The sequence below is a fragment of the Oncorhynchus mykiss genome, chromosome 17 (genome assembly GCF_013265735.2).
Source record: "Oncorhynchus mykiss isolate Arlee chromosome 17, USDA_OmykA_1.1, whole genome shotgun sequence".
Classification (NCBI taxonomy): Eukaryota; Metazoa; Chordata; class Actinopteri; order Salmoniformes; family Salmonidae; genus Oncorhynchus; species Oncorhynchus mykiss.
The window spans coordinates 31,594,095-31,610,824 of NC_048581.1; the positions used below are offsets into that span (position 1 = coordinate 31,594,095).

The 16,730-nt window shown below is 42.6% G+C and overlaps 1 protein-coding gene across 1 annotated transcript; it reads left to right on the plus strand.

Annotated features, from left to right (window-relative positions):
• Positions 1-167: 167 nt before the first annotated feature.
• LOC110493718 (protein FAM161A) lies at positions 168-14,408 on the plus strand. Its single transcript, XM_036948369.1, has 7 exons — positions 168-293; positions 8,117-8,377; positions 8,549-9,687; positions 9,990-10,157; positions 10,491-10,590; positions 12,600-12,757; positions 13,438-14,408. Exons 1-7 carry the CDS (start codon positions 168-170, stop codon positions 13,838-13,840), a joined length of 2,355 nt encoding a protein of 784 aa, XP_036804264.1. The 3' UTR covers positions 13,841-14,408.
• Positions 14,409-16,730: the final 2,322 nt, after the last annotated feature.

The window sequence follows — 16,730 nt, forward strand, 5'->3', positions numbered from 1 at the left end:
GGCACATCCTTACTGTCCTGAAGTATCGACTAGACCGATACAGAAGACTCCCTGTGGTTGCCACATACCTCACCAGGGAGAAATACACGCGCCAGTGGCAGGAGAGGGGTTAGAAGGAGAGGGCCGAGGCAGAGGAGAAAGAGCGTCGGGCAGCCCTCAGAACACAGATGGCACAGGAGAGGGCTGCCATGAATGAGACCATTGACTCCATCGCCTCTGCTGGACCTCCCGCTGGAACCATTCCTGACAGCTGCATCGGCCAGTGGCATCGGCCAGCACTGGTTCCACTGCAGGTGTGTGCAGTGGGTTCTAGAGGTGGTAGTGAAGCTGGATTTTTTTATTGTGGTTTCTGTGACAATATAGGGATGGAGGTCGAGATTTAATTGTTTGTTTTCACATTACATTTTTTATTTGTAAAAAACCAAAAAAAAACATGTCTAAAATATAATATATATTTATTCAACCCATCTTGTGTATTTCTTCCTCTGCTTTCCAAGTTCATCTCTGCAACACAAACTCCAACAGTGTTTTAAATGTTTGTAAATTGTGATGACCCTCCCACTGCCGAATTCTTTCTCTTTGCTCTTGTTTTCCCTATTGGGATGTCGGTGGGCCGGGAGTGTCGTCAGCGAAATGGGACACACCTCGGCCCGGGTGTGTGTGTCCCCAGGATAAGTACACCTCTTCCCCATTAATTGGAAATCTGCAGTTGTCACAATGATCCACAAACCTGGCAAAGACCCATACAACGTCACAAGTTACAGACCAATCAGCCTCCTCAGTCATGTCGGGAAGCTGTTTGAGAGAGTACTCACCCAAAGACTGAGCGGCCACACTGAGGAAATGGGCCTCCTTGGAATCCACCAAGCTGGCTTCAGGAAAGCAAGATCAACCACCGATAACATTCTAAGACTGTCAGAGGACATCCTTCGGAACATCAAGAAAAAAGAACTTACCCTGGCGGTTTTCTTTGACATAGAGACAGCATTTGACAAGATGTGGCACAATGGACTGTGTTACCGGCTCGCAGACTCCAATCTCAAACTACCGCTCTCCATCAGAAACATCATCACCAGCTTTCTCCACAACCGTACAATTAAAGTGAAGGTCTCCACAGCAATATCCTCACCTTTCACCCCGGAGGCAGGTGTCCCACAGGGGGCAGTTCTAAGCCCGCTACTTTTTCTACTCTACATATCAGATATCTACTACCCTCCACCCACCATAGGTCAAGTCTCACAGTTTGCCGATGACCTCTGCTACTGGTCCAGCTCCAAATGTCCTCAACTTGCTGCAAAAAAACTCCAGAAGTCTATTGAAATGATCGAGTCGTGGTCTAACATGTGGCGAGTAAAATTGAACCCACAAAAGACCCAATGCGTCCTCTTCACAAGAAGCACCAGCAAGAAAACCAGGAAACCCATAGATCTCAAACTCTACGGTGAAACAATAAAAGTAGAAAAATAAGCAAAATTCCATGGAGTCACCTTCCAGAAGAACATGCGCTGGACAATCCATATAGCGAACATAGAGAGAGCGTGACGAAAAAGACTAAACCACCTAAAAACGCTGTGCGGAAGAAAATATGGAGCCTCACCTCAGACAGTGTCGAAAGTCTACATCAGCTACATCCGACCCCTCTGTGAATACGCCCTGCCAGCCTGGATAACAGCTTCACCGCAGCAGATGAATCGGCTACAGATAGTCCAAAACATGGCAGCAAAAATGGCTTACAGACTACCAAGATACATCAGCAACCACTACGTTAATCGCATATCTGGACTGACATCAATCAACAATAGGCAGTCAATCATTGGCCAGAAGTTCATCAACAGAGCCACCCACAACCCATCATTGAAGGAAGCCGTGGGACAGGCCAAATGGACCACAGATACACCCATGTCCATAATGCTGAAACTGACCTAGAAGAGAGGAAAAAAATAAAATACATTTGTGTGTGTATGAAAATGTGTAGATATATGTGAATGCACTCCTTAGCACCCCCACCCCTCTCCCCATGCACAGCTGTGAGCTATAATTTTAATGACCTTCTTTTAGCCCTCATTTTTATTTATTTATTTATTTTTACTTCTATTTTTTAAAACAAAACACCACGAACTCATGTCGGGAAAAGCAAAAAGGCGAAACTAATTTACGACCGTTCTAATAAAAACTTTAGGGCATTCAGCCTCGGGGGATGCCTTGCTGACCACACCCTCCTTCCTTGCTCCTGGCCTGCCCTGCCTCTTCCACCAATCCAATTGTTTCTTATGGACAGAAAAGAGCAGGCTCTGAGCTGTCCGATCAGGTCCATTGTCTACTTGCGCTACATTGGGGAGACTCTCTCCATGCAGACACTGATAGATTTTGGTTGTGGCATTTTTGTGGCCGTTTTGTTTTTGTTTTGGCACCTTTCAACATCTCTCATTATCACATTTATGCACGCAACCACTCACTTACACTACTGATTACAGACTACACACACCCCGTTGTTAATTGTATTTAGTTTACTTCAGTTAATAAATATATTTAGTTATTCCTTATCTCCACGTTATCTCCTTTTTGCTACGAACTTAGAGCCGGTTCGTGACACAATGCACATAACTGAAACTAAAGGTGTATTTATTTAAGTTTAATACTAAAATATGAGTTTATCTTCTTTCTCAAAACATAAGATTAATCTGTAAAACAAATGATGAGACTTTATTTGGTTACAACACTGAATGTTGGGGAAGATTTTTTTTTTTTAATGAGTCCACGGGAGGGCGCACCGGGCTACGCAATGAAAAGTTGCCATGCAAGTCTTTTTTTTTTAAGGGAGGCTAGCCAACTAGTCAACTATCTAGTAAACACTTCGGAAAATAGTAAGGTTGCCGATAATACGGGACCTATATTTTTTGCCAAGCCGTTAATCAAAAATATGATTAGTATTTCCACTGAAATGTCAAACATACTAATATCTGACCCCGTTAGCTAACATTTTTACGACACCAATAATCACAAAACATTGATGGCATGATCACAAGACAACACTGTTGAAGGTCATTTACAGGGAATTGTATAGCTCTACGTACAGTCAGGAATCACAGATGTTTTTTGACTCCCTGAATAATGTTCACTCTATCAGTGATACGGAATCGAAACAGTGTGATGAACCCATCATAGTTGAAGAGATTATCGAGTGTATTAGCCATCAAAAGAACAATACATCCCCAGGTATTGATGGAATTACGGCAGAATTGTACAAGTTATTTTCTGAACAAGTAGCTTCTTAAACAAATAAGTCCTGGATGGAATCATTGATGAAACACAGTCTGGCTTTATGAGGAACAGACATATTTCTAACAATGTCTGACTAGTATTAGACATACTTGACTACTCAGACCTAATAACCGAGGATAGCGTCATGTTATTTTTATACAGCTTTTGACACAGTGGAGCATCGGTTCCTCTTCCACTCCCTTGGGAAATATGTCTTCAGCTATTTTTTTCTGTAAGGGTTTCAAGACTCTCTATAGGAATGGTCACAGCTCTATCAAACAAACACAGCACCTCACCTAGATTTGAGTTAAAGGTTGTCCTATCTCACTGTATCTGTGTTTATTAATTAACTTCTTACAAATTCTTTAAATAATAGTCCTATACACAGTATTTCCATAGCTGGTAAATAAATGATTATAAGCCAGCTGTCTGACGATGCTACACTTTTTCTGAAAGATGCTAGTCAGATTCCCATATCGATCAATGTGATAGAATCCTTTTCCAAAGCATCTGGTCTATGTCTAAACATTAATACATGGGAACTCATGGTTGTCAAATGTTGTGTTGCAACTTCATATTATGGTATTCCAGTGAAAGAAGAACTTTCATATTTAGGCATAACCATTACTAAGGGTCAGAAATATAGATGCTTACTAAAATGTAACCTTGTTATTAAAAACAACCCAGAAGAAGATAAGTCAATGGCTACAGAGTGACTTATCTTTAAAAGGAAGAGTCCTAATAACCAAGGCTGAAGGTATCTCTTGACTAACATCTGCTACTCTATCTTTAGATCTTGATGGTAAAATAAGCAAAGAGAGAGACCAGATGCTTTTCAACTTTCTTTGGAGAAACCGAACCCATTACATCAGGAAAACTGTTGTAATGAACACTTATGAGTATGATAATCTTCCTTAAATAATACTTTTAAGATTAATTAGATTTAAAAAATCCTAAGAAGACACACTTCTATGTCGAACTTTATTCCTCATCATGTCTTCTCTACTTTTTGGTGGCCTTAACTTCATGTTGGTTTTCAGTTATAATATTGACAATGTTCCAGTGAAACTTTCTGCTTTTCATCGGCAGGTTTTCTTGTCATGGTCCTTCATTTGTAAGCATAATTTTTCTCCACTCAGATATTATATATGGAATAATTGGGACATATTGTATAAAAAATACTTCAGAAATAATATCCTGTTGGTGCGATAACTTGTAAATGCAGAGGGTATTTTACTTAGTTATAAGGAATTCTTATCACTTTACAAGATCCCTGTAACACCTAAATATTTTTCAATTGTTTTAGATGCCATTCCCTCAGGTGTTGCTTTATTATTCAGGAACATGTTAAGACCTGACCCTCAGAACATACCTACAATTAATTAATTGACTCATCAGTAGGAAAGAAAATGTGTTTTCTTCTTGTCCATTAAACAACAATAGAGCTATAAGAGCCTTGTTTCAACAGGACGTTGTACCCTATACCTTATGTCATGCCTTATTGGAATGGTTTTATTGATAATATCGGTTGGAAAAAAGCAGTGGGGTAAAGTACTTAAGTAAAAAGTACTTTTTGGGGTATCTGTACTTTACTATTTATATTTTTCACAACTTTTATGTCACTACATTCTTAAAGAAAAATATATGTACTTTTTACTTAATACATTTTCCCTGGCACCCAGAAGTACACGTTACATTTGGAATGCTTAGCAGGACAGGAAAATTGTATAATTCACACACTTATCAAGAGAACTGTCACGCCCTGGCCTTAGTTATCTGCGTTTTCTTTATTATTTTGGTTAGGCCAGGGTGTGACATGGGTGATTTATTGTGTTTCGTCTTGTCTAGGGGTTTATTAGATTTATGGGGTTGTGTTCAGTGTAGTTGTCTAGGTAAGTCTATGGTTGCCTAGAGTGGTTCTCAATCAGAGGCAGGTGTTTATTGTTGTCTCTGATTGGGAACCATATTTAGGCAGCCATATTCTTTGGGTATTTTGTGGGTGGTTGTCTCCTGTGTCAATGTTTGTGCCACATGGGACTGGTTTCAGGTTTTCACGGTTCTTGTTTTGTAGTTGTGTTCATGTTTTCCTATTAAAAACCATGGACACTTACCACGCTGCATTTTGGTCCTCTGATCCTTCTCGCCTCTCCTCTTCAGACGAAGAGTAGGAAATCCCTTACAAGAACATCCCTGGTCATTCCTACTGCCTCTGATCTGGTGGACTTACTAATAAACACATGCTTCATTTGTAAATGAAGTCTAAATGTTGGCGCGTGCCCTGGCTGTCTGTAAATGCTTAATACAAGGAATTTGAAATGATTTATTTTACTTTTGACACTTAGTATATTAAAAACCAACTACTTTAAGACTTTTACTCAAGTTTGATTTTACTGGGTGACTTTCACTTTTACTTGAGTCATTTTCTATTAAGGTATCTTTACTTTTACTCAAGTATGACAATTGGGTACTTTTTCCACCACTGGGAAAAAAAAGGTTGGATGTTGCCACACACACACACACACACACACACTTATGAACAAAATGAAGGAAGTTTCTTTTAAAATGATTGATAAATATTATCCTGCCAACTTCTATATGAGGAAGTTTAAAAATATATAATTGTAACGTTACCTTTTGTAATGACCACCCAGAAACGTGTAGCATCTTTTTTGGCATTGTATTCATGTAAGGAATCTGTGGCAAGAGAACAGTAAATTTATAACTGAACACATTCATGAAGATTTTGCACTGTTATGGAGAGATGTACTGCTTGGATTCTTTACTTACGATATAAATATGTTGAAACAATTTTATGTAATTAATTTCCTTATTATTTTGGCCAAATGTCATATTCACAAATGTAAATGTACAAACAAAACACCACATTTTCATACCTTGCAAAAATAAACTATATAATATATACTATATATATAATTAACTATATTAAGACAATTAAATACTCTACCAACAAAAAATCCGTTAGATTTACATTTATTAGCATTTATATCCTAACAGTTTTCAAGGAAAATAAGAAACTATTCACTTCCTGAAACAGCTAGTAATTTCCTTTACAACCACACGATGCTGGTGCTCTGGAGAGCATCTGCTGTGCTTTTGCCAGCTTTTGCCAAGTAGTTGCAGCGTCTCTATTAGATTAAACTTTGACAAAGAAAGCAAGAACAGGGGAAACAATGGCGAATGCCCATCGCGCCAACGTCCTGGTTACCTCCTGTTTGAAAACGCCGGTAGACCCACACACCAAGGCTCCGTTGGCGTTGTATGAAAGGCAGCGAACCCTTCCATATTCGTCAGTAGCTGGTCATATTGACAATCGAGACTACGAAAAAGAGGTAAGATATCGGCAGATGAGTTTTGTATTTGAAAGCTGAGCTAAGCATCCAGAAATATTCTTAAATGATTGGATGAAATCCATCATACGGGTGGAAAGAGGACACCATCCGACACTTGCCGAGATGCCATTCATCCGACTAACTAATCCATCAACGTTATACCCTCATTCATTATGTTGATCTGAAGACAAATAGAACACCAGTTGCACATAGGAAGCCTGCGTTTTTTATTTGACTATTTCTGGTTCTTCATTCCATAATAAGCTAATTTCTTGGATCCTCCCTCATTGATCTGCTAGATGGCTTAGTCATACAACATTTTGATCATACATTGCTACCAAACATCTAAGTTGATGTAACTAGGCATCATTTATAGCCTATACAAGCCTATGACACTGGATAGTGATGTACATTTAAGTGGATATGCCTTGAATTATCTTTCATGTCAGACTCATGTTAAAGATTGGGAAATTCAGGTGAAGCATTTAATTATGTAGGTGGATTCTCATAAAATGTCTGTTGTTCTCAAATGTTACTACAGAGATTTGACTGTTCAGGTCAACCTGCCTGTGTGGGAGAGGATTTGACCTGCATAATTTGTTACTGGCCTATTTATGGCTTCCCTCATTTACTAGATTACACTGACGTCACAGTGCCAGTAATCCTAAATGCTTAATTTCCTTTGAACAACATTATTTCAAATCCCATTTTATTTTCCTCACTGGACAAGGATTTGCCCTACATCTGGGCATCTCCAAATAGTTTTTTTAATTTAGAAAGTACATTCATTTTGATCTGGCTTGTACCGTAATCAGTAGGATACTCGTTAGAATTGCTTGTCCAAGCTTTAGACTTATTTTCTTAATATTTGTAAATGTATGATTGGATCTCATCCATTCATCACCGGAAGGAAAGAAGATTGAGATGGTTGGAGGCAGAGCAGCTAGTGTGACAGTTGAACACACGCTCCTTCCATTATCACCCCACCTTCTGTGCGTGACCATATGGATAGGTCATCCAAACCCACAGAGCTGGGGATAATGAGCTTAGGCATGAAGTAGCCATCTCATATTACGCTCTACTCAATTCATATTAGGCCTTATGCTTTAACCATTTACAACACGTCCATTCATCAGTGCTACTCTTACATGATGATACACTTTCATGCATTTGGCATATTAACATATATGGGGCTTCCCCTTTAAGATGTATCTTAAAGTCATAGAAATACAGTTGAAAGGCTTTTTCTTCCTGGAGCCACAATCCTATCCAAGATACCCTTTGTTTCCAATTGCTTACTTACGTGATAATGCCAGAGAAGCCGGTGTTTGGAGGGTATGTTGGCACGGGTGTTGTTACGGCCCGAGACAAAGTCGATTTTGCATTTGACCAATGCAAAATGTAGGCAACATTTATTATTTGTATGGAATGGATTCCACAGACACATTTTCTACAGTCCGTGCACAACGTAAATGTTTTTTTACTGACGTTCTTTGACTTTTCAGCTGCAGTATGACGACTCGAGGTCTGACTACGGTGATGGGGATGCCCCCGGGAAGGGCAGATCCCTGATGATCAAAGACTACCGAGTGACGGGGGACCACATCGACCTGCGTGAGTTCTACTTCTCCAACGAGGAGTACTATCGTAAGCTGGAGGAGCTGAAGAGGGCCCATTTCCGCACCATGGCCGAGCTAGAGGGCATGTACCGCAAGAAGCTGGAGCCCAAAGGTGCACCACCCTCGGAAAACGTGCAGGGGGCACAGGCACACAGGTGTGTTGTTGCTCTTGCTTGGAATTGGTTGTTTTTCTTGATTAACCACCAAGATAATACGCTGAAGTTGGTAGGGTACTACATTATATCTGCTTCTGGAAGGTGTACTGTACTCAGTCAATTCATATTCTAATGGTGTAAAAATCTTTTTTTCGCTCACCAGATCGTACTCGAAGATCAGCCCCATGCCCGTGAGGCGTCTGAGGAAGGCCCACTCGGCTCTGGAGCCAACATGTGGCATGACTTCAAGCTGTCGCCTCGCCAGCGCCACCCGTCCACATCCTCCCTCCAGAGCCTCATTGGGGGCCACAAGAAAGGCATCAAGGGTAAGGACCAAAAGCAAGGGTGCAAAGATGTCAAACACGAGCCTTGGAAACACAGAGTGACCGTCCCCAAGCCATTCCACATGACGCTGCGGGAGAACCAGAAGGGCCAGAAAGGTGTGAAGACACGGTCAGAGATCGAGCTGGAGAACGTGGCCTTGCGGAAGCAGATGGAGGAGCTGACAGAGTGCCAGCACAAATTCCGTGCAAGCTCAGTGCCCGTCCACGTCCGCCTGCCCCCATACGAGGAGCTCCACGAACGCGACGAGGCGCGGTGGGCCATGCACGAGCGGGAGCAGCAGTGTCTGTGCTCCACCCAGCGGCCCTTCAGTTTCCTGGAGCGTGAACGTCTCAAGAGGGAGCAGAGAGAGGAGCAGCTCCGTAACCTCCAGCAAATCAGCCAGGAGAGAGTCCAACCATTCAGGGCCAAGCCCGTGCCCAAGGCCGTGTATGAGGCGGCTACGGGCGAGCAACTGAAGGAGGAGCAGCTGTACCGTGCCATCAAGATGCAGATGAGGGCCCAGGAGCTGCTCCACAGCGCCTCCATGCCACCCAGCATGCTGGCACGCCACCTTAGCAAAAGGGAGCATGCTAAGGATGGAGCCCGGGGGGACACCGCTGGATCCGAGGATGACAACAGGGCCCCTTACAGGCCTAAGATAAACCCGGTGGTGCCCGACTTCGACGCCAGCTACAGGAGGTTCAAGAAGCAGCTGGAGAGCCGGCGCGATGTGAAGCCTTTGACGACGTGCGAGCCGTTCCAGCTCCGGACGTCACAGATCCCCTCGCACCGCGAACGCATCCTGGCCGAGATCGAGAAGGAGCAGATGAGTCCCCGGGCCAAGCGCTGGCCTTACGTCAGCACAGCTGGGCTCGTCCACTCACACAACTCTAGCCTCTGCTCCTCCCTCTCAGGCAGTCTGGAACAGCTGCCTGCCAAAGTCACCGATGCCAGCAAAAAACGCCAAGAGGCTGTAAGGTACTACCCACATAGAATAGCAAGGGGCGTCTCCTTTTTAGACAAGCTAGTCAGAGCTTCAGAAGACCTTTTAGTTGCTCTTTTTAGGAATAGTTGTGGCCTGAAAGTTGAAAACCCTTGTCTGTTGAATCCTGTGGACCTCCTATACACTCCCAGCTCCAAAACAATAAAATGCCCAACCTCTGACATTACCCCCCCTAGTCCTACTTCTAGTGCCCTTGGCCTTCATTTTCTCTTTTGACAAAGTCCTTCCTCTACCAATGACTTCCTGTCATCGATGACTGCCTTGTCTCCTTGAGTAGAAAGGTGCTTGAGCAGAGAAAGAAGGCAGAGGAAGAAGAGGAGAGATGGAGTGAGAGACAGAAGCAGAGAGAGAAGAAGCTTGCAAAGGTGGTCTCGAAGTGCGCCCAAGCCAATGATGCCCACGTGCCCCTCTCCCAGACCAACCAGTCCAAGCTCAAGCAGTTCAGGTACCCATATAGAAATCCATAACATTATAATTATACTTGTAGCAACCAGGAAACTCACCCCACCTGAGACCAGTACGAACACCCCCCCAAACAGTTTATCAATCTGATGTATCGGGGTCTTTTCATATAAAAATGATGAGTGGAAATGCAAACCTGAAGACTGAACTGAACATTGCCTCAATAGTCTCAATTGTGACTGTTTTCCATATCAGTAATAGTAATCTGTGGTTGTAAAAGTGATGTTTTTGTTGAATAGGTCAGGGCTGAGGGTTATTTCAGGGCTGAGGGTTGTGGGATGACAGGGGTGAACGGTTGTCTGTGTGTTTCAAACAGAAAGCAGGACTTTCAGCGGAGGAAGGAGTACCAGGAGGAGATGAGGGAAATCCAGGAGAGAGTGAAGGGGAGGCCTCTGCTGTTGGAGCAGGTTGCACAGGTGACCAGAAACGACACACACACACACACGTGTGAGTCGTGGAGTGACATGACATGGATTGCATTTCAGTAGTTATAAGTGGCATCCTTTCCATATCTCCTCACACCACTCATTCACACAATAAATATACACTACCGTTCAAAAGTTTGTGGTCACTTAGAAATGTCCTTGATTTTGGAAGAAAAATATATTTATTTTGTCCATTAAAATAACATCAAATTGATCAGAAACAGTGTAGACATTGTTAATTTTGAAAATGACTATTGTAGCTGGAAACTGATGATTTTTAATGGAATATCTACATAGGTGTACAGAGGCCCATTATCAGCAACCATCACTCCTGTGTTCCAATGGCACGTTGTGTTAGCTAATCCAAGTTTATAATTTTAAAAGGCTAATTGATCATTAGAAAACCCTTTTGCAATTATGTTAGCACAGCTGATAACTGGTGTGCTGATTTAAAGAAGCTATAAAACTTGAAAAAGGAGTCGGAGGCTCTGGTGCACAACTGAGCAAGAGGACAAGTACATTTGTTTTACAAACTAGACACTAGAGGTCGACCGATTATGATTTTTCAACGCCGATACCGATTTATTGGAGGACCAATAATATTTATTTATTTGTAATAATGACAATTACAACAATACTGAATGAACACTTATTTTAACTTAATATAATACATCAATAAAATCAATTTAGCCTCAAGTAAATAATGAAACATGTTCAATTTGGTTTAAATAATGCAAAAACAAAGTGTTGGAGAAGAAAGTAAAAATGCAATATGTGCTATGTAAGAAAGCTAACGTTTCAGTTCCTTGCTCAGAACATGAGAACATATGAAAGCTGTTGGTTCCTTTTAACATGAGTCTTCAATATTCCCAGGTAAGAAGTTTTAGGTTGTAGTTATTATAGGAATTATAGGACTATTTCCCTCTATACCATTTGTATTTCATTAACCTTTGGCTATTGGATGTTCTTATAGACACTTTAGTATTGCCAGTGTAACAGTATAGCTTCCGTCCCTCTCCTCGCTCCTCCCTGGGCTCGACCAGCAACACAATGACAACAGCCACCATCGAAGCAGCATTACCCATGCAGAGCAAGGGGAACAACTACTAGAAGGTTCAGAGCGAGTGACGTTTGAAACGCTATTAGCGCACGCTAACTAGCTAGCCTTTTCACTTTGGTTACACCAGCCTCATCTCGGGAGTTGATAGGCTTGAAGTCATAAACAGCGCAATGGTTGACGTACAACGAAGAGCTGCTGGCAAAACGCAAGAAAGTGCTGTTTGAATGAATGTTTACACGCCTGCTTCTGCCTACCACAGCTCAGTCAGATACTTAGATACTTGTATGCTTGTATGCTCAGTCAGATTATATGCAATGCAGGACACGCTAGATAATATTTAGTAATATCATCAACCATGTGTAGTTAACTAGTGATTATGATTGATTGTTTTCATAAAACAAGTTTAATGCTAGCTAGCAACTTACCATGGCTTACTGCATTCGTGTAACAGGCAGTCTCCTTGTGGAGTGCAACGAGAGAGAGGCAGGTCGTTATTGCGTTGGACTAGTTAACTGTAAGGTTGCAAGATTGGATCCCCGAGCTGACAAGGTGAAGCGTCATTGAAAATAAGAATGTGTTCTTAACTGACTTGCCTAGTTAAATAAAGGTAAATAAATAAAAATATAGATTTCCGATTGTTATGAAAACTTGAAATCGTCCCTAATTAATCGGCCATTCCGATTAATCGGTCGACCTCTACTAGACACTCTGACTCGGAAGTCCTCAACTGGCAGCTTCATTAAATAGTACCTGCCAAACATCAGTCAATTTGATGTTATTTTAATGGACAACATTTTTTATTTAAAAAACAAGGACATTTCTAAGTGACCCCAAACGTTTGAACGGTAGTGTATATTGTCATGAATAATAAAGGTATGACTGACTATTTTCCCATCGCTGGTCATGATGTATGCTATTTTTCACTTCTGTCTATTGACAGATGAATGCCAAACACGCTGCAGAGAAGCGCTACACAGACACCCTGCGAGGCTGTGGAGTGAGTGAGGACTTTGTCAGTGGCAAGGTGCCCAAGTCCCAGCAGCCAGGTGGCCAAGAATCTGCATGCTGGACCACCTCCTCCAGTGACCCAAAACAAAGGTAGACTTCTTGCTCAATGACAGTGAATTATACATTTTGTAAACATACTTCATTAGTCAAACATACTTGCTAGTTTAGCTAGCCAAACCATCAGTTTTAGCGCAGAATAACTGATGGATTTGCGATCGTTCAATACCCGTTGAATGTGGCCCCGGTGTTAGTAAAAATATCAGAATTAAATTGTTGCCAGCAGTACAGTACCAACGCTCTGGATAACATGAAAACATACGAACCAGCTCTGATAGGGCGTGTAAAATGGTCAGAGTGAGGTGTTCTCTCATTTGTGTCTGGAAGTTGCTAGCAGTTAGCTTGGGTGCTTGACTGCGGTTGTGAGGTCAGAACGCTTGGATCAATGCTTATCCTTGGCCAGAGCGTCCAGTGTGCGCTCCGAGAGCGACACGCTCTGAATTTACGAACGCCCAGAGCGCACTCTGGCACTCTGCTCTTCTAAAAATCGAATACAACAATGCCAATAATGTTTTCAGTTTGACTTTTTGTTTCAAAAGCAGCTCAAACATAAAACATGTAAGAATTAACTAAAGCTATTGAATTCTACCGTGCTGAAATAATGCACGCTCTAGAATGCCCTTCAAGTCCATCAGACACGAGTATTCAACAATGCCATGGTATAAGAGTTTATATTTTTTTGTGTTAAGTGTTTATTCATTTTGTTTTCTCAGTGAAAAGGACGAGACAGATACACCGGCTATTTACAACACGGTCTTCCAGGATGAATACCTAAACGATTATGAAGACAGCTTTGCTGACCAAAAACGGGAAGGAGAGCAGGAGGCTGAGAAAGATGAATTAAAGTCCAAAAAAGAAGATGAGGATGAAGGCCATGACGAAGCAGGGCGGGGGAGGGCGGATATTGGGCGTTATTCAGATGATGGCGATTACTCAGATGCCGATGACCATTACTCAGATGCCAGTGAGCATTACTTGCCCCTGGACGATGAAAAGAATAAAGGGAGTGACATCCTCAAAAGGCCCGAGAGTACCCAGAGCAGCCCAAGCTATAGAAGTGGCCAGCACAGCCGAAACAGTCCGAATTCAGAGAGGGATAGGGAAACACAGCAATAGCGAAAAAGAAAAGTAATGAGGGTGACTAAAAAGTCAAAGGAGTGCATTTTCTGACAGGTAGGCAGGGCTACATTGAGGCGAACGTCTACAACACTGACACACAGTGGTAGAGATGCTTCTATTATAAAAAAGGATAAATGCATGATAGGTTATCTGTATACATACAGTAATAATGGGAAATTTTATGTTTATTACATTATTTTGTTGTGTGAGACAGACCAGAGTCAATTGTAGTACTAGGCTATGGTTATAAAAAGGATCACATTGAACAGTTTAGGGTACTCTTTGTCTTGTGATATCCTACTTTGCAGGAAATACAATAGGTTGACCACTTACATTTGGATGCTTGTGATACATTTTCTTTCGACAATTATTTGTCTAATGTTTTGTGACTAAATATATGTAGCCTAACATTTGCTATATATTTCAGGATCATACTTTTTTTCAATCGTTGCGTATATACATCACATTTGGGAACATAAAGGTGTTATGTATTTCATGTACATTATGGGATATTTATATTTCTGTACTAAACTCAGCAAAAAAATAAACTTCCTATCACTGTCAACTGCGTTTATTTTCAGCAAACTTAACATGTGTAAATATTTATATGAACATAAGATTCAACATCTGAGACATAAACTGAAGAAGTTCCACAGACATGTGAGTAACAGAAATTGAACGTGTCCCTGAACAAAGGAGGGAGGGAGGGGGGGGGGTCAAAATCAAAAGTAACAGTCAGTATCTGGTGACACCAGCTGCATTAAGTACTGCAGTTCATCTTTTCCTCATGGACTGCACCAGATTTGCCAGTTCTTGCTGAGAGATGTTACCCCACTCTTCCACCAAGGCACCTGTGTCCCCATGACATTTCTGGGGGGAATGGCCCTAGCCCTCATCCTCCGATCCAACAGGTCCCAGACGTGCTCAATGGGATTGAGATCTGGGCTTTTCGCTGGCCATGGCAGGACACTGACATTCCTGTCTTGCAGGAAATCACACACAGAACGAGCAGTATGTCTGGTGGCATTGTCATGCTGGAGGGTCATGTCAGGATGAGCCAGCAGGAAGGGTACCACATGAGGGATGTCTTCCCTGTAACGCACAGCGCTGAGATTGCCTACCATGACAACAAGCTCAGTCCGATGATGCTGTGACACACCGCCCCAGACCATGACGGACCCTCTACCTTCAAATTGATCCCGCTCCAGAGTACAGGCCTCGGTGTAACGCTCATTCCTTCGACGAAAACCGCAAATCCGATCATCACCCGTGGTGAGACAAAACCGCGACTCGTCAGTGAAGAGCACTTTTTGCCAGTCCTGTCTGGTCCAGGCAACGTAGTTGCCGGTGATGTCTGGTGAGGACCTGCCTTACAACAGGCCTACAAGCCTTCCATCCAGCCTCTCTCAGCCTATTGCGGACAGTCTGAGCACTGATGGAGGGATTGTGCATTCCTGCTGTAACTCGGGCAGTTGTTGTTGCCGTCCTGTACCTGTCCCGCAGGTGTGATGTTCGGATGTACCGATCCTATGCTGGTGTTGTTACACGTGGTCTGCCACTGCGAGGACGATCATCTGTCCGTCCTGTCTCCCTGTAGCGCTGTCTTAGGCATCTCACAGTATGGAAATTGCAATTTATTGCCCTGGCCACATCTGCAGTCCTTATGCCTCCTTGCAGTATGCCTAAGGCACGTTCACGCAGATGAGCAGGGACCCTGGACATCTTTCTTTTGGTGTTTTTCAGAGTCAGTAGAAAGGCCTCTTTAGTGTCCTAAGTTTTCATAACTGTGGCCTTAATTGCCTACCGTCTGTAGTATCTTAACGACGTTCCACAGGTGCATGTTCATTAATTGTTTATGGTTCATTGAACAAGCACGGGGAACAGTGTTTAAACCCTTTATAATGAAGATCTGTGAAGTTATTTTGATTTTTACGAATTATTGTTTGAAAGACAGGGTCCTGAAAAAGGGACGTTTCTTTTTTTGCTGAGTTTAGTTGTCATAAAACAATTTGGCAATAAATCATCAAATCACATTTTATTGGTCACATACACATGTTTAGCAGATGTTATTGCGGGTGTAGCGAAATGCTTGCGTTTCTAGCTCCAACAGTGCAGTAATATCTAACAATTCACAACAATACACACAACGATGTAAATAAAAATTAAACGAATAGATGAGACAGCCTATAGGGAGGAGGTCAGAGTCCTGGCCGTGTGGTGCCTGGATAACAACCTCTCCCTTAGCGTGATCAAGACTATGGAGATAATTGTAGACTACAGGAAAAGGAGGACCGAGCACGCCCCCATTCTTATCGACGGGGCTGTAGTGGAGCAGGCTGAGAGCTTCAAGTTCCTTGGTGTCCACATCACCAACAAACTATCATGGTCCAGACACACCAAGACAGTCGTGAAGAGGGCACAACAAAGCCTATTCCCCCTCAGGAGACTGAAAAGATTTGGCCTGGGTCCTCCGATCCTCAAAAAGTTTTACAGCTGCACCATCGAGAGCATCCTGACTGGTTGCATCACTGGCTGGTATGGCAACTGCTTGGCCTCCGACGGCAAGGCACTACAGAGGGTGGTGCATACTGCTCAGTACATCACTGGGGTCGAGCTTCCTGCCATCCAGGGCCTCTATACCAGGCGGTGTCAGAGGAAGGATCTAAAAATTGCCAAAGACTCAAGCCACCCTAGTCATAGACTGTTCTCTCTGCTACCGTACTGCAAACGATACCGGAGCGCCAAGTCTAGGTCCAAAAGGCTTCTTAACAGCTTCTACCCCCAAGCCATAAGACTCCTGAACAGCTAATCAAATGGCTACCAAGACTATTTGCATTGTACCCCCACCCCCTCGTGTACACTGCTGCTACTCTCTGTTTATTATCTA

Bases quoted from the DNA above. Each gene is read 5' to 3' on its own strand.
- LOC110493718 (XM_036948369.1), top strand. From the start codon at position 168: ATGGCACAGGAGAGGGCTGCCATGAATGAGACCATTGACTCCATCGCC. The intron at 9,688-9,989 runs GTACTACCCACA...CTCCTTGAGTAG, and splicing joins AAACGCCAAGAGGCTGTAAG to AAAGGTGCTTGAGCAGAGAA. The intron at 12,758-13,437 runs GTAGACTTCTTG...TTGTTTTCTCAG, and splicing joins TCCAGTGACCCAAAACAAAG to TGAAAAGGACGAGACAGATA.